Source organism: Leptosomus discolor, chromosome 11 (assembly GCF_034619465.1).
Source record: "Leptosomus discolor isolate bLepDis1 chromosome 11, bLepDis1.hap2, whole genome shotgun sequence".
In the NCBI taxonomy this organism is placed as follows: Eukaryota; Metazoa; Chordata; class Aves; order Leptosomiformes; family Leptosomidae; genus Leptosomus; species Leptosomus discolor.
Genome location: NC_141401.1, coordinates 15,395,262 through 15,413,058, shown reverse-complemented (window position 1 = coordinate 15,413,058; position 17,797 = coordinate 15,395,262). Strand labels below are relative to the sequence as shown.

At 54.8% G+C, this 17,797-nt stretch overlaps 1 protein-coding gene across 1 annotated transcript in view; it reads right to left on the bottom strand.

Moving 5' to 3' along the window:
• CSPG4 (chondroitin sulfate proteoglycan 4) overlaps positions 1-1,963 on the bottom strand; it is a 33,486-nt gene extending 31,523 nt beyond the window's left edge. Inside the window, exon 1 of the mRNA XM_086471711.1 lies at positions 1,876-1,963. Within this exon, the coding sequence (XP_086327837.1) occupies positions 1,876-1,963 (88 nt within the window). The remainder of the gene's footprint in view (positions 1-1,875) is intronic.
• Positions 1,964-17,797: the final 15,834 nt, after the last annotated feature.

Genomic DNA, 17,797 nt, shown 5'->3' with positions numbered 1-17,797 from the left:
ATCTGGGGAGGTTGGCGAGTGCCAGTGAAAGCCACACGATGGTTTTTGGGGTTGCTCCAGCCCTTTCACCATGAAAGAGCTTGGGGATGCCAGGGCAGCCCCAGGAGCCATCCTGGACACCCGAGCAGGCAGTGGTTCTGCATGGCAAAATCCCTGCCCAGCATGGAAGGGTCAGGGCTGGAAAGAAGACGACCACTTTGTTCATTAATAAAAGGTATTTTTTTCCGCTCAGCTTGCCAGACATCCTCAGGTTTTGGTGCATGGAAAAAAAAAAGAAGGAACAAGGCCGGAGGGAAAGAGAGGAGCGTGTCCCGGAGGCCACCTGCTTGCTGAGGAGGGAACAGGGACAACAGGCGACCTGCAGGGACCTTGCAGGTGCCGAGGGCCACAAAGCTGGGCTCTGGGATTGTCCTCGTCGTCCTCCTCACACCAACACAGGCTCGGACACAGAATATGGTTGGGGAGCAAAAGACCAGAGGCGGTCAGTAATTCCTTTGGACACTGCTTGGAGCAAGCTCCTGTCTCACCACTGGTGGGAGCCCCACCACCCCAGGGGGAGGTTTGGAGAAAAGAAACTGCTCAGCGAGATGTTATATTATTTTTTGGGTGAGTTAGGGAAATAAAAGTGTTTTAAATTCACTTCGTTTCTGAAGCTGTGGATGTCACTGACCCAGTGCAAATGGTCGCTTAGACCCTTAACACAGCTTGGACGGTCAGACTAAGGCGCAGACCTGTCCCAAGCAGAATGAGACCCAAGCGCAGACCCCACCAAGCCTACTGAGGCAGGGACCATTGCAGGTACGAGCACCCCAGAGCAGGAGAGGGAGCAGGAGGCAGAAGGAGCAGGGAGGAGGCACAGGGTGGAACCAGGGCTGCGGGATGGCCGTTGGGATGCTGAGGCAGGGCACACCGCCATGCCAAGAGCTGTGTGGTCAAACCTGGCCACTTCTTGGGGAAAACGGCGTATAAATCACCCGCTCTGCTCACCGCCCAGCCCATGCCCTGCAGTAACCCCTCTGCCCGGCACTGTCCCTGTGCAGCAGCCAGCGTCCCCTGCCCTCCTCGCTGTTGGGGCCAGCCAGTCCTGTGGCACCATGGCTCCTTCTCCTGGGGAAGACCCCCAGCCCTGCATGGTCCCTGGTGCCCCATCACCCAAGGGGTGATCCTGCACCCCTCTGGGACTGTGCTGGCAGGAGAGGCGAGCCCTTCATCCCATGCACCCAGCCACCCCAGGTGAACAGGATGGAGCAGAGCCGGGAGGTGACGTGCACCCCGGCAAATGCTGCCCAGCTCTGTCCTTCCCACCAGCACCGTCCAAGCCCCTGCTCCTTGGATGAGAGGGGCTGCCCTCCCAGATAGCTACCAGGGCAAGGCCAAACATGGGCAGCCCATGCTCCGTCCCCATGGCACGGGGCTTTGGCAGAGCAGGGAAGGTGCCTTTCTCCCGCAAGCTGCCCACGGCGCAGACCCTTTGAAGCCCTGCAGCTCCTGTGTGTGTGCAGGGAGCAAGCCCCATCCCACCCAGCACCACGTTTGCATGTGCCCCTGAGGAAAGCATCAGAGACAGCCAGAGTACACAGCACCAAGAGTCATGGTGGGTGAGCAGCCCTGCTCCCTCCCTTGGCTTTCCCTGCAGGGTCACCTGGTCCAAAAACACTGCCCCAAACCAGGCAGCTGCCTCTCCTTGCTCCTGCCAGCTTGGCGAAAGGGCCCCCACGCTTCGGGGAGCGACAGCCTGCACCCATAGGTGCCCACACTGCTCCCCGCTGGGTCCCAATCCCTCCCAGCCCACGCCACACACTTGAAGCCGAGCCTCGTTCCCCCCTGGTTTCTCACCACTCCACCCCCTGGGTCGGCTGGCAGGATGGGGCTTACCTCCGGCTGGGGGTCCCGCGTGGAGGGGCTGGGGTTGGCAGGGCAGCAGCAGCAGCAGCAGCGTGGCAATGCTGCCTTGGGCACCCATGGTGCCCCTCAGGGCTGGAGCAGCGGCTCGGGCTCTGGACACGGCACAGCCTCCGCCAGCGCCTGCTTCCAGGCGAGGGCTGTGCTACTACTATATTTAATAAAACGGAGCGAGGGAGGGACCCGTAACTTCTCCCGCCTGTCAGAAAGGAGGAATTCGCTCAGATTACAAAGTCAATTTTCTCTCTTAAAGGGCTAGAGGCTGCCACCCACCCGCCGCTCAAAGCACCCTTGTTCCCGCCGGGGCGAGGCGAGGGAGGAGCGGCCACCACCAAGTGGGGATGGAGCCCAACATTGGGTGCGACGGGTGGCTCCAGAGGCACCTCCTGCACCGGGCGAAGCGGGGCATCCGTGCCCCTCCCCAGCATCAGGCGCTTTATGGGGAGCAAAGCCAGCTCCTGGTCTCCATGCAGACCCTGAAGAGTGGCTTGGTCCCAAAGCTGTGTTACCGGTCCCTGGCTGCATGCCCAGTGAGCCAGCCTGCCTGCTGCTGTGCCGCCTTCCCCGCCATCTGCCAAAGTGGCTCTCCAAATCTTGCACCTCTCTCAACAGGACTGAAGGCAGTCGGGATGGTCCTCAGCCCCTGGGGTTCGTAACAGTGCAACCATGCTAGCCCGGCACTGGGAAAAGAGTTTTCCAGCTTCTCCCCCCAGTGCATACTGATGCCACACGTGTTCAGGACGAGTTTGCAACCTTTCAGAGACACAGCATCCACCCAGCCTGGATCCCTACTCTTCACACCACAAAGCCCAGGCGACTTTTGGGTCTCTCCTTGCTCACGGTGTAGCTCATCTTCCATCCCTCCTTCCCCCTCCAAAGCTGCTCCCGGCCTCCTGCTTGGATCTTGTGCAGCATACCCATCGTTCCTCTTGGATGTCTGTATTTTGAGTCCTTTTTCCCCTGTGCCGTGTTTCACTGATGGATTATGTGCAGCTTGTTTCTGCTGGTTTATTTCTAACCTCTTTAGGGCCCTTGGTGTGACTTTGCTGTCTTCGGCAGCGTTTGCAACACCTTCCAGCTTACAGTCATCTGCAAACGTAATTAATTTGTTGTTTACTCTTGCTTTCAGATCATTAATAAAGACATTAAATAAACCTGGGATGTGCTGTTTTCTCAGTAACTTTTTATGAGTAATTGTCAGGGGCTCAGTAAGTTCATTAGCTAATTCTATTTAGTCTGGGGGTTACATATTATTCAGACTTGCTGATTTGTACAGATTCAATTTTGCCAAGTATTCCCTTTCCTGCTCTTTATCTCGAGGTCTACTGAGGACCTCTGCGTTGCTTTTCTTTCTGTCTGTCCTCAGCGGTCCCCCTCTCTTTGCCTTGTTAAGGGCTGATTGAGGGATAGAGGCATGCAGGGCTTGGCCCTTCGGGTGGATGTTTGATCTCAACTGTCTTCATCATTATTCATGGGTAACAGGCAGGCTGAACGTGCCTGCTCCTCTCGTGCCCATTTGGCACAGGAGGTCCCACTCCTCTCTCCAGAAGGATGTACCAGGACCACCTCCAATCCACCAGGACTGCCTCCAACCCACCAGCCAGCATCCCTGGGTTTGCTCCTGGCTCCCTGTCCCCAGGCTTGCTTTGCTCACTGCGGCACTGGGGATGAGCCACCATTTGCCAGGGGAACATTGGCCCCGGGCAAGGGCAGCAAGCACAGCTTGAGCAAGGGGAAGGTGGCTCCAAGCACCCTGAGCATCCTCCACCTTGGGGATGATTGCCAGCCCATTCCTGCCTCTGCAAGTGGGGTTTTCCCTGCTCTAGCAGCAGTACAGCTTGCTGGACACATTGTCTTCAGCATCAACTGGTACTGAATGGGAGGAAGCTGGTGGGAAAATACCAGACGAACCTGACCATGGCAAGGACAGAGTAAAACCTTCACTGCTTTTTTTTTTTATTTTATTTTTTTTTCTCCTCCAATAGGCAAATTACAACCTCTGGTTGAAACCTCGTGTGTTATCCAGAGAAATGTCCCCACCAAGTCCCCGTGGCAGCCTGGGTGCTCCTGCTGCAGGCTGCTCCAGCAGCCCCCCTCACCAGAGCCCCTGAGCACAGCCCCATGCCCCGCGCCTGGCCGGCACATTTGCTATCCCCAAGCCAGGCCCTGGCGGCAGCTGGGGATTTGTTTTTCCCTTTCCGAGCCAACATCTGGCTGAGCAGCAGAGGGGCAGAGCCAGCGTGGAGTGGTGCCTTCGCTCTCCAGGCTCTCGGGCAGGGCTGACAGCCTGGCTCTGCACCGAAACCCGCTCCAGTACCGACACTGCTGGGGAAGGACCCTCATGCTTCCCTCCACAAAGGCAGCTCCAACTGGGGCTTTCCTGCTGCCGGCGTGCGGAGCTGATGCCTGGGTGCCCTCACCTCCACTTGCAGGCAGCGGAGAGCTGCCCTTGCCCTTTGGTGAGTGCCCACCGTGGGGAAGCCTGGCTGCCGGGGCGGGCAGGGGGCTGCGGGCTCGGGGAGCCTGCCAGGGGGTGCTTTGAGGAGGACTGGGGGAAAAACAAGAAAAGTTAAATTCTTTCCTTCCCCTCCAACCCAGTGGGCTGGTGTTTGAGGCGGCTACAGTGCAGGGCTGCTCCCCCACCTCCTCTCCGTGCTGGCCGACGTGCTGGCCTCCGGATGCATTTATTTATCCAAGCCCAGCTTTTATTTAGGATGTGTTTCCAGGGTAGCCGGTGTGCAGGGAGGTGTGGAGGGCTGCCAGACACCTCTCAGCCACCGCATCTCTTGTGGGAGCCTCACTTTGTCTGCTGCATCTAAGCCCAGTGTGGGGTGGCCAAGCTGGGAGCCCTTTCCCTGGATAGCAATGCACTCGGTTTGCCTGGCACAGGCAAAGCTGTCCGTGGCATCTCTTTCATGGGCTGCCTTTTGCCGACTCCCGTGTCCTGCAGCCTCTGTGTGAATAACTCAGGACAAGCTAAATCTCCGGGGAACCCCTTCCAACTCCACTGCTTGCTCTGTCTGAGACTCGAGCGATTGAGAGCAGTGGAATGCTGGCATTCACCTGCGGGGAAGGGACACCTCGTGCACCCTTAAATAAGCAGAGCCTAGGTTCTGTGCTTGGCTTTCGCCCCAGCACAACGTCCCACACACTGGTCTGGCTTTGCACCAGCCCTGGGCTCCCACCCTGCCACCCACCGCCGGCAGAGGAGGGTGTCAGCCGCCTGCAGAGCAAGGATGGGGGTTCCTGATGGCTGTGAGGGGCTGCAGCTGGGGAAGCGAGTCCGTCCGAGGGAGGAGAGCAGCAAGCGTGCTTGGAGCGCGCTGCGAGCGTCTGGAAGGAATATCCCATCCGGTGCTGGCAGGAGGGAGCGCATTCATGAATGCTGCTGGGATTTAGCTTCTCAGCATCTGTCTTCCCAAGTGCTGGAGGGGTTTTAATAGGAAACAAAGCAAAGCCTTTGGATCTGACCTGGCTAAAGCAATGCCCTGGCTGGAGGTGCTGGACAGATCTGGCCTGGGGTGGCAGGTCCTCAGCTTTGGCCGTGTGCCCATTCCCCCAGGAGTGGGGACGTCAGCTGGGTGCTGTTGCAGCTAGGCTAGAGCCTCTCCTGCCTTGACGCATACGTGCCATGCAGACAGCGGTCACCTCGGGGAGGTTTTTTCTCTGTTTGCTCAGGGAGAAAATGATGCGAACCTTGTGACTGTGGTTCAAAACAGCTGGGCAGTTGTGCACTATCTCTGTGGTTGGGCTCACCCAGAGAAGTACAGAGGGGTGTCATGGGGTTTGTTCAGTATGTCCGGCATGCCCTGTCCCAGGGTGAGGGAACAAGCTCAAGGAGAAAGAGGATGTTGTGGGGAGCTGGAGCTGCTGCATTAGGCAGGAGAGGCACAGCCCTGTGTCCTCCCAAGCCTTCCCCTTGTCTCTTTGCAACCACCAACAAACTAGTCTTTGTCTGGCAGGGACTTGCGATGCTGTTAATTTAAGGAGACAAACAGCTCTTCACAGTTTCAGGGCCCTGAGTGCTAATTGCCCTGACAAGCCCTATCTGGGCTCACAAACCCACCCACCCACCTGCCCCCCACCCTGGGCTGCATTTAAGCTCAAGTGCCTCCAACTGTTGCTCCCCTTTGCTGGGGATATGCCGTGGTACTGAGCTGGTGCTGGACCTGCCTACTTTGGGCTGTATGGGGTGGCTTTCCTGCCTGCCCTGGCACAGCAGACACCTCCAGTGCCCCCGGGCTCTCTGCTTTGCCCAGCACAGGAGCTCCCCTCTCCCACAGCGATGTGTCCTCTGAGAACCAGGACTGGGGTCAGGATGTGTCTGCGGTGTGGTGAGCAAACATCTCTATGTTGACTTGGTGCTACTTCAGGGTGCTCCCACTTGAGTACATTGTGAGCAGTCTCTGCATGGTGGTGTGTTTATAAGTCTCCAAAACCCAACCTGCTAGGGTGACCCTGGGCAGTGCTGGGGGGTGCCTCTGTGCTGGGGCCTTGCAGCCATGCTGGACCATAGGATAACACCTGTGGGCCAGACCCACAGCTCTCCTGCTGCTTTACCCAGGCCTTGTGCGAGGCACCTGGTGTGAGATGGGCTTTATTTGCACCCCTGGGGTGTTCAGGGCACTGTGAGTGTACTTCCCTGTGACTAATACCCTTTGCTCTTCCTTGAGCACTGAACGCATCACTCCCCAGTGTTAGTTTAAAAAAGGAAATCAATAAAGCCCATTTATTTTTAGCCTGGATTTAGGGTGTTTTGGAAGAGGAGCTGAGCTGTGATTTGGAGCCAGCAGGCTCACCGGCTTCTCCAGGGCTTGTCAGATAGAGGAACCAGCTTTTAACGCTAGATAAATATTGACTGATGGATTTGCAAGGGGTGAGTTCCCTGCTGTGTGAGTGGGGAACCTTCTGAGGGCATGGGTGGGGGTAGGGTCACTGGACCAAGCCCTTGGAGCATCCAGGGCAGCAGTGGTGAGCTGTGCTGCCTACTCGGGCTGACTTTGGGTGCCCAGCAAGGGTGTCTCGGGACCTAACTGGGCTGTGACACAGCCGGGCTTGTCCTCGGGGAGCTGGTGACAGTGCCTGCCTGAAGCAATGCTCTTTCTCACCCAGCACCAGCGAGACCCGCAGCCCGCCAAGAGCGCTCCGGCAGGCGGGGCGCTGCCCGGCAGCCCAGGAGATGGCACCAGCGCACCGCCATCGCCGGGGCGGGGGGCGGCGAGCGGGTGGGCACCCCCCACCGGCAAGGAGCCCTGCTCCGAGGGCTGCCCCTGCTCCCGGGGGGCTTTGAGATGGGCAGGGGACACGCAGGGCTCTGCTGCCAGCCCGGGCCGTTGTCCCGCCTGGGGCTAAGCCGGGGTGGGGTGGTGTCCGTCCCCCCCCCCCCGCTCCTGGTCCGGGACCTGTGCTGATTTGGGGAGGGGGGGAGGGTGTCTTCCCTCCGAGCTAGTGTGGAGGTAGGGCCTGGAGCCCCCCTGGTGCTGCTCCCCCCCCCGGGAGATGGGGAGGGGGAATGGGAACAGCTCTGGCAGATCCAGCTTGCTCCAGGGAGGGTCCTGGTAAGGCCGGGACCCCCCGTGCCCCTGTTGCTCTGCATCTCTTGAGCAAGCTGGGGGCTGCCCAGGCTCCAGTCCACCTCTGCTTCAGCCGGGAAGGAAATCAGAGGGTCGTTTAAGCCCTGGTGTGCTGGGGGTCTGCCTAGGCTGGTCTTCCAGTAGCTTCCGGATACTGGTGATGGCTGGAGGGCACGATGAGCATGTTTAAGTTGGGAAGCAGGGCTGCACCATAGGGAGAAAGGGGGATGTGGCCTGATGGTGAGGGCATGTCCCTGGCAGCCCATTCCAGCTGGGACAGTATCTTGGTGAGGGGTAAAGTGTCCTTCAGAGCTGAGCCATGTAGGGTGAGTGCCAGGGTTGTTGGGGGGGACACACTCAATGGAGAACTAAGGTGATTGCAAGGAAGAAGGGCTGAAACTTAGGAAGAAATAATTGGGATGGAGATGTGCAGGACAGGCAGCCAAATTCGGGGGCAGCCTATTGTCAGCCCCTGCTGTGACTCGCAGGGGTGGGTGACAAGCAGCCCCGGAGCCCTCAGGGTCCTTCCTGCCTCTGCTCTTTATGCAGGTGCCCTTGTGGCTCCCCACCTTGCGGGCATTGGTGCCAGCTTTCCTCAGGGGAGATCAGTTAAAAAGGGGAGACATGAGGCTTCTGTGTTCATCCAGATCCCTATTTTTTTCTATTGTGTGCTGTATTTCCTTCCAAATAACCTTCCTGCTGCTTGGCCTCTTGTTGTTTGTCTTCAGTGTCCCCAAAACAGACAGGGCAGGTGTCTACCTGCAGTGACCTTCTCTCCTAAGCATGCATTTGCAGGCTGCCAGGAGCGTGCACTGAAACAGCAGCAGCTTGAAGCCTTGACCCTGGAAAGCCCTGGCTGCTGCTTCAGGTGGTGCTCACTGAGCTTGTGGTGTTAGAGGCACCAGGAGCTGCCCCTTGCCACCCAGCTTCTCAGAGGAAGATGGAGATGGTTTCTTTACCCAGAAAGGTGGCAGTTTCTCTGGGTGCACCGAGCTGGCAGGGTAAGCTGCTTGTTCTCTACCTCCCCACTGCCAGCCAGGCTCGTCAGGCTTGCAGCAGAGACGGCACCTGACCAGGAGCCCAATTCCCCACACCCCTGTTTCTTTTCTTTACTTCACACAAACCCTGAAGCCCCCAAAGCTTTAAGGGGGTGGGTGAGAATAAACAAGCAGAGGAAGATGCAATGACCTCCCTCTCATTGCCCCAGCTCTCGGTGCAGAGGTTTCCCTCACAGTCAGGTGTCACCAGGGGATATCTCTTGGCAGGACCCATCTGGCTTGAAGCAGATTAGAAAGATGTTACTTTGCAGGCACAGTCATTTGTCATGGCAGCTAGGGAAATTAGCAGGGGCTGGGCAAGGAAGAGGGAACTTGGGCTTGTCCTGGTGGTGTAGGTAAAGGTTGTGGAGATTCCTAGACTATTTCTAGCTTGGCATTAGTTTGTCCTGAGAAGGAAACTAGTGCCTAGGATTTCCACCTTTGGGTCCTGGTGAGGCTGAAAGCAATAAATTGTGTCAAAATTTATGGGGCAGAGTAGCTGGGATCTCTCAAGTGTTGGGGCTTTTAACAAAAAGCTAATATTCTCCCTTCAGCTGTTAATTCCAGGAGCCGGGGTATAAATTAAGCCTTCAGGCTTGCCATAATAATCACAAGGGTGGGACAAAACACGTCACCACATCGCAATTTGCACGGGTTACCTGCATCTTGCCCTATGTGCAGGGGAGCAGCCCAGTCAGCCTTAGTGCTTTGCATAGGGGACAGTGGTGGGGTAAGGAGCCCTGATCACCAGTTGCCAGCTGGAAATAGAGCAAAACTTGGGAATGGGAAAAAAAAAAATGCGATTTTTGCAGCCATGGAGAGACAGTGCTGCAAACAAACGAAGAGTAAAACACAAATTAAACCCGATAAAAATTCCTTGGCAGTGTCCCCTTTAAGCATCATATATTTTTATCTCACTCTGGCTTTATTTGCCGGAAAGGGAAATGTAAAGGGAGAAACATTCAATTAAACCTGCCTGTCAGCTAGAGCCCCTGAGCCATGTCACTTTGAGGGCTGGAGAAGGGATGCTGCCAGAGGTCTCCTCTGCACTGTCCCCATCGGGGTGGCTCGGGGTGGCTGGAACTGTTCATACTGCCTCTTGTCTGTCTGCTCGCCCGCTGCTGTCACAGCCATCTTGTAGCACACGGTTGTATTTGCAAGGCAATGCTAATCACCATAGTAACGAGAGCCTGGATCTGTCCCCCTCGCTGCGTGGCAGAGCAGGGCTGTCTCCTCCCTGGGCTCCATGGAGCAAGGCTGGCTGTGGTGGTTTCTTGAGAACATCCTTGTGTTTCCATCCTCTTCCTCTCTGTGCCACCAACCCCACCTTGTCCATGCTGGCTTCTCTCTGCCACCTCCTCCTTAGAGGACACGTGGGGCATGCAGACCAGTGCTAGAGGGACCCCAAGTTCTGTAGTAAGGTGGCCCTGTACATCCAGGGTCAAAGCTAGGACTTTTGGGGCAGCAACTGTCTCTTCGGTAGCGCCTGGGAGCTCTTTGGTATGCGCACCCAACTAGCACAAGACAGAGATGGTTGCAGGCTGGCTTCTGCTCAGATCACCAGCTTTTCCTTCTGGAGGGTGAAATGTTGGAGTTTCCACAAGCTGTATTAGTCTACAAAGACATGCACCAGTATCTAGATGGCAGAAATGAAGGATGACGATCAACTGTGAAGCCCAGCACATGTTCACCATTGGGCTTTTTAAACAGCTAAATGTGAGAGCTGGAAGCGTCACTGTAAACCTTGGAGTCTGAATATTTCTGATCTTGTACCAAGGCCATGTTTCAGTGGGAGCTGACATTTTTCATGAATACAGCATCTGTGGAAAGAGCCAGGGAGAAGGTCCTAGAGATAAGTTTCTCCCCAAACCAGTCAGGGTTTCTCTGAAAATCCCCTGCCCCAGCCAGGTTGATTCACAGCAGAAACTGGTGATAGAGGATCCTGGTCACATTGTGCTGGTGGGACCCCAGCAACTACCTTGAAAGAAGCCAGCTGCTGGCTTTGTTCTGTTGAAGACACAAGGCAGGGGAGAAGATGCCCCCAGAAATACTTGCACCTGTAGGCACTTGTATTTTTCCTCATAGCAAGGAAATCATCTCCCCTTGGTGGAGGCTACTGGTCAGCAGTGGTTGTGACAGGAGAGGCTGTGATGTGGGCATCTGTCTCCTCATAACTGGACTGAGACCAATGCCTTATTCCCTGGCAGGCATTCACCAGTTGGCAAAGACTTTCTGTCTCTATTGACCCAGGGCTGGAGCTGAGCTGGTGACATGGAAGTAGAAGGGTCTATTTACCCATGAAAAATACTCCTGAGGCACCTCAAGCCTCTTCAAGCTTCAGATACTGGTGAAACCAAGGATGTGCTGTGGGTGGGGAGATGCTGTGCATGGAGCCTTAATGGAACCAGTAGTGTTGGTGCAGGTGATGCTCATAAGATGTGGAAGAGCTGCTCTCTGGGCATGGGTAGATGCTGCAATGATGGCAGCAATTTTTGGAAGGTGCTTCTTGTGCCCATGTTCCCTCTTAGCTCCCCACTGGGCAGAGGGAGAAAAACCAAGCAGCCATGAGGAATATAGCCATAATAAACCCAGACCCCTGATGGGAAGGATGTACTGCTCTGGAGAGAAGTGGTTCAGCAGGCGGTGGGTGGTGGGTGTGTTACAGAGCTGGGGATAATAAGAATAATATAAAAAATGTCAGGGAGAGCAGCAGCTCAGCAGCCTGGGGTCAGCCTGGCCTCCTGCCGGGATCTCACCGCCCACCGGCAACTCCAGCAGTGCTGCCAAGCCCATGGAAAACTGTCAGCCGCTGACAGGGCACAAATAGAGCTGTTTCCCTGAAAAAAACGGCCTCTGTTGTGTGTTTCTGTTCAACATGTTGCTGCTGCTTGGTAAAACCCCTTGCTGAGTGCAGTCAGGTGTGCGCCTGGGCTTCTTGGGTCTGATTGGGGATGGAATGGGATGGAGGGAGGGAAATGGAGATGATGGAAAGGAGAATATTCTTTTTCAAAAGAACAAAGCCAGGAAAGATTGACTGGTTGGAGAAGGAAATGGGGGGAAAATGTTTTGGATGAGAGAAGAGCCCCCATCCCTGAGGCATAGGCTGACTTCAGCCCTTCCATCACCTCCTCAGCCTTCTCCAGCCAATGTCCCTCACCCCCCCCGGACTCTTGCTTGCTCTCTCCAGCTGACCTAGCACCTATGGGTCTGCCTCCCCATGCATGATTCTCCATCCTCTTCTACACTCCAGCAGAGCCCCCAGTTCTGGAGCTGTACCTGCTTCCCACAGCCCTGTTGGGATGCACACAGCCATGCAACCCCTTCCCTGTGCTGTTTCTTTAAACAGATGAAAACTCCCCATTGTTACCGATTTTGCTCATTCTACATGCTGTTAGGGAGATGCACCAAACTTAATGCTTGCACAGATAACCATTTTTTTTTACTTTCTATCTTGTTAAAAGGGCCAGACACATCCCAGAAGACTTTCCTGTATAAGCCAAGGCTGACAGGATGTGTGCAGAGAGAGAGACAGGAAAACAGGTCTTCTGCTGGATATGGATGGTCCCCATCCATCCCAGGTCCTGGGGAGATTAACCGCAGAAGAACACAAGTAGAGGAGGAAGAGTAAGGCAGGAGGAGGAAAGGGTGAGCTGGCTGGCAGTGATGTTGAAAGGAGGAGAGAGTGGGCTGGGTCTCAGCTGTGAGGATGAGGATGGATTTTCAGAGTAGCCTTCTTTTTTTTTTTTTTTTTTTTGTTGGAAACTGCTCCTTTGTCAAATAGAAAGTGCTTGTGGGGAAGGTCAGACTTGATAAATCTCCCCAGTTTGAAAGCAGGCATTCAGAAATGCTCAGAAATGTCCCATTTTGGTGATTTGTAAGCAGACAAAATGGGGGAGAGTTGGTTCAAAAGACTTTTTGCCTGGGAAATGTGAGTTTGCAGTACAACATCTAAAGACAAAAATGAAGCAAGACCCAGTGACCGAATCCACTCGGTGCTTTCTGGTGTGATGGGTTTGACTCCCACCCTCTCCTCAGAGCCCTTCCTGGCTATCTGTGTCCTTGCAGCCTGGTTCCCTGAGGACAACAGTCCTTTAAGGGGACAAAACCGGTTCCTACCAGCTCCAGCAAGAAAGCGGTCAAAAGCCAGTCCAGAAGCTCAACAGGAGGACTTGGGGGACTAGGAATCTCAACATGTTGAAAGCTGAGTGTGTCTTACTCAAGTTCTGGGTTCATGGGCGCTGTTACTGACCTCCCGTATGTGATTCTCCAGTGTGGCTCCAGCCCTGGGGCGCAGGGAGTGGGAGCCCTGCAGAAGGAGGCAGGAGGGCTGGCACTCACACAGGGTAAGTCGCTAAACCAGGGGAATTGTCTTTAAACAGGCTGTGCTGGAGTGACTTCTGAATGCCGTGTGGTTAATAGGGATTAATGGGAATTAAATAAGAATGGGAGAGAAGCACTGGGAGGACTAAACTGCCTTGGGAATAGGCATTATGGGGTGGTGGTAGGGGAAGTGTTACCTGGAAAGTGTCTGGGGAGATGGTTGTGGTATGGGATGGCTGGAAAATGGGATCCTTTGGATGATGGTTTTCACAAAGCCTCAGGGCAGGGGAATGCTGCAGCTGTACCCCCAGCTGCGGGCAGGGTTTGGGAGCATCACCCAGGGGATGGCAGAGGGTTTGCTCAGAGCCAGGGAGGGCTACTTATTTCTGACCTTGCATGCGGAGTACAGTGTGTTTTGCAGCTGGTGACATGATTTGAAAGTAAGCATCCTGGGAGAGCTGTGGGGACTGCTGGCTCACTGGAGGGCTTTGAGGGTGTGCAAGGCTCCTTGACTCTCCTCACCCTTGCTTGTGACATACTGGACCTGTGCTACTCAATGCGACAGCGAAATGGTGCAAAAGGGTGGTAACAGCTGGAAAGAGCAGAAGAGCTGGATGCTGCTGTGTACTCAGCTCCATGAAATTACAGCAGAGCCCTGGTGAAAGGCTTCCCTGGCAGATGCTTCCCAGTACAGCACGGACTGGGGTGTCTGTGGTGTTAGGAGTCCCCCACCCCCTAGAGCCAAGGACTGTCCTGGCTCCTGATGACAGCAGCTCCTCTGGGAGATGTCCCAGCTGCTGGCCCGAGTGCTGTGCAAGATAATTACCTGTCGTTAGTGGCTCTGGCTATTAGAAAGCTCCTAAGTGCTGACATGTGTTGTGTTGGCACATCCTTGCCTGGGCTGTGACGGAGTTGGGTACGGAGCAGCCTGCAGAGCTGGGCGTGGAGATGCATGGCGAGTGGAGCTGGGTCGTGGTGTGAGAGAGGACCTGCCTGCTGATAACACCCTGCAAGAGCTCTGGGAGCAGGGCAGGGATGCGGGAACAGAGCTACCTGCAGCCAGCTTCCCCAAATGCCAGCTGGGTCGGGTCAGCTCATCACCAAATATGGCTTTTGTGGGTTTTTTTGTTCATCTGGGCAAGTCTCACAGGGGCAGCTGTTGAGAGGTAAAGAAGCTGAACTGGATTTTTGTGCCTGTACGAAGTAGGCTATGGTTACGCAGCCGGAGAGAATAGGATCCTAAATTGGATTTCACTGCTCACTTGGAATGGGCTCCAGTTGTGTGAGATTATTGGGGATTTAAAGCTAACATATAGAAAATTATAATGAAACCATGCCCCAGCCAAAAAGCTGGGGAGCTCCATGTGCTGTTACATTAACAAATGCGGAGGAATCTCGCAATTAACATCCGAGCTGTGAACAGAGCATTGCTGGCAACACTGGTGTGGTAATGAAAGTTTGCGGGATTGCAGCGTGGCTAATATCTCCTCCTCTGTCTGCAAAACACAAAGGCACATGTGTCAACATGTCTGGCTCCTTCCTGCTTCCTGCCCCATGGGCTTTGCATCCCTTCCACACCTCTCCTGGCCAGGGTGACCCTCATTGGGGGGCTCAAGGGGACAACGCAAATCCCCAGGCACTGGGGGGGCTGGCACCCATCTGCAGATCTGTAAAAGAACCGTGTTCTTCAGTAAAATCAATGATGGATTTTCTTTTTGTCTTAAAAGAATGAAATTTGGGATGCTTAATTGGATTTGTCTGGTGCTGAGATTTAGTGTCTCTGATTTGTTTCCCACTCCTCCGCCTCCTCCTTGTTTTGGCCCTTGAAATGTCAAGGCTAATTGCCAGCATTATTTCTCGTCTTGTTTCAGGATTGCCCACCTGAGTGCTGGCAAATCAGACGGCGTGTGTGAGCATCATCACCCAGTGCTGGTGTGGGCAGTGTCTGCCCTGGGAGCTGGGGTGTCTGAGGGGCTGGATCTGGCAGGGAGAGACAGCTTAATTTGGGGAGCAGCACTCATGCAACCTGCTAAACCAGAGAGCATGGCTGAGAGAGTCCGAGCATGGATCTGAACCGGCAACTGATTTTTTGTGGAGAGATTAATTTGAGCTGTGGGAGCTGAAGTGGTAATGGGGGGATCAGTGCCTGCCTGCAGCTGGGCAGGCTGCTTTTTGGGGTATGGTGGGGTCTGAGGCTGCCTTGGTCCCTGTAGAGGGTTTCTGCACCCTGGCTTGTTTTGGGGGATCTCAGTAGGATGGGGAGCAGGGCCAGGTGCCAGCAGATGGCACTCCTGAATGCACCGCACAGCTTCTTGCTTTGCAGATGCTACTCTGAAATGGCTTCCCCAGCTTCTCCGTGCAGCAGCTCCAGGAATGGGCTGGCTGCTGTGGCCCAGCACACTCCCTAAGCTCACCCTCTGTCCTTGCCTTCTGCCCTTCTTGCTGCCAGCATCTCCTGCCCGCAGACCCCGTGCCCCAAAACTCCTGTTCCTCCACAGCTGGATGCTTTCCCAGCCTCTGCTTTGCTCTCCCAGTGTGTCCAGGGTGATAGGTACAAGGGCATGGGGCCGAAGGTGGGGTCTGCCGAGGGACCCCAGCCCGAGGTTTTGGTGCCTGGGTTGGAAACGTGAGCATTGCCGAGAGCGGGGAGGAGGGCTGGGAGCAGAAGCGTGAGGCTGTTTATTTTCTGTCCCTTGGGTGGTAGGCTCTCACCTCTGCCTTGAATTACAAGTCATGTCACATCTTGGGAGGCTTGAAATTGTGTTTCTCAGCAATGTTCCCAAAGAGATTAGAAGCACTGAATTGGCTGAAATACCCTCTGAGCTTGGAGCAGAACAAGCCAGTGAACACGGCGGAGTGAGATGAGATGGGGAAGGAGCTGTGGCACCCTCACCAGGGCCATGGGGAGGGCTGGGGACAGCATCAGCCTTTGGCACTCCTACTGCTCCCCTCCTGGTTTGGGATTGCTTTTGCAGTGTCAGTTCATACTGGTGCAAATGGGATGTGGGAAGAGCTGGGTGGCCACCTTCCCTCCGGCATGGGGTGGAGAGACCCAACCACCATCCCAAGTACAAGGTGTCTTTCAAGGAATGCCTAAATGCTCACCCATGGAGCTAGGTGTTGCTCCCCAAATTTACAGATGGAAAGTGAGGAGCTGTGATTTAAGGGGATTAAGAAGGACCAAGCAGCCAGGCAGAAGCTGACCTCAAGTGTGGAAGGGATTGATTTCCAGGGTTGATTTAGAGGAGGCGGAGATTCAAAACATCTTAATACAAGGCAGAAGCTGCATGCCTTTCCGAAGCTCGGCCGCTTGTTTTCAGTTGGCATATTGCTAACCGCAGCCAAAGTTGCCCAGCTCCGATTCGTTGCTGTCTCTCTTTGCTGCTGGAGGCCCTGCAATGGGATGTTGCTGCAGAGAGCTGCATCGGCTGCGGGGCTTCATCCTGGTCCTCGCTGTCCCCCTGCCTCCCGTGCACATCCCTGTTTCCCAGGCTCATGCAGAGCTGTCTGGGATGTCACCAAAGTGAATTGGTCCCCAGGTGCTGCTTTGAGGGCCTGGCTGACAGAGTGATTTGGGATCAGCCAGCTGAACTGACACATACCCCAATTAGGGACCTCATGGTAAGAGGGAGATTCAACTCAGGCGAAGACTGAGCCAGTTACAAATGTTGAAAGAGCTGTTAAAGATGCAAACTCATCTCCCAAGCAATCCAGCGATGCTCATGAGGACATTAGTGGCAGAGCAGTACATAGGAATCACGAATGTATACATATGTGTGGGTCTTGTGTTATGGAGTGGGCAGAAAGGTGAGCTCGATGACAAACATGTCCGCAAACATGGCCATCATCCCAATTACAGCCCTTGCAGGGTGTGAGGGATGGGAATGGATGAAAGGGACATCAATGAAGCGGGGCAAGATCTGGTCTGTTGCAAGGAGGGGTGACCTCGGGCGCTGAAAAGTCGGAGCATTGGCAGAGGAGGAGCTGGGATTGAAGGAAGAGTTCACGCAGTTGGGTCTGTTTGGTGAAGAGCTGCCTCCTGTTGGGATTTGCCACTCAGGTCTCTGCTGGCTAATTATGTTGCCACGTTCCTCATGACTTGTGAGGCTCAGCAAAAGCCTTCTCAAGAGTTACCTCTGAGGTTAACAAAACTAATTGAATTGAATTTCCAGTGAGAGTATTTACATGGCTGTTTTCAGAGTGTGCTTTTTCCACACCTCTGGAACAATGCAAACCGAAAGGGCAATCACTTGCTCCTCCGTAGCCTGGTAGGACCTGCTGCTCCGGTCCTGACTGCAGCCATGCTGGTGGGGAAGGTGGCTCTTCCACCATGTACGGTCACATCTGTGGTGGAAGAGGTGCAGGGCAGTGGGTCGCTGCTTCAGAGCTCTTCCAGCTGCGGTATCCTCATGCTCTGGTGAGAGAGAACCCCAAACTGATTTCTATCCAGTTGTGCAGCTTTACCTCTGCAATAAGAATGTGCTTAGTGTGCAGGGTGAAATTAATATAGAGCTAAATTTGCCTTGGGAATATTTAAGCAAGTTTTTAGTTGAATATTCATTGGAATTTTCATGCTCTTACATCCTGCTTGGCCCATCATGGTTTTAACCGAGCAGCTGGGTCAGCTCTTTCCAGTGCATCACTTGCCGTGTCAGAAATGCTGGAAATGTCCCAAAAGAAAACATCCACCTCTCATTTTCTCTGCAGCCTGCAAAGCTTTGGACGTGATGCAAACACTGCTGTTGACATTGGTGCTGTGAAGTGGGGCTGTGAGAAAAGAGGAGCTCTGCCTGGGGTACAGCTCCTGCCTCCCATCCAAAGGTGCTGGCCAGCTGGAGCAGAGGGATAGGGGAGGACCTGGGGGTTTACAGCCCTGAACGGGAAGGTCTTTGGCAGCCAGGAGCTGGGTCAGAGCCACAGTACACGGGTGGACTCAGCAGTGGTAATAAAAGTGTGTGAGCTGAC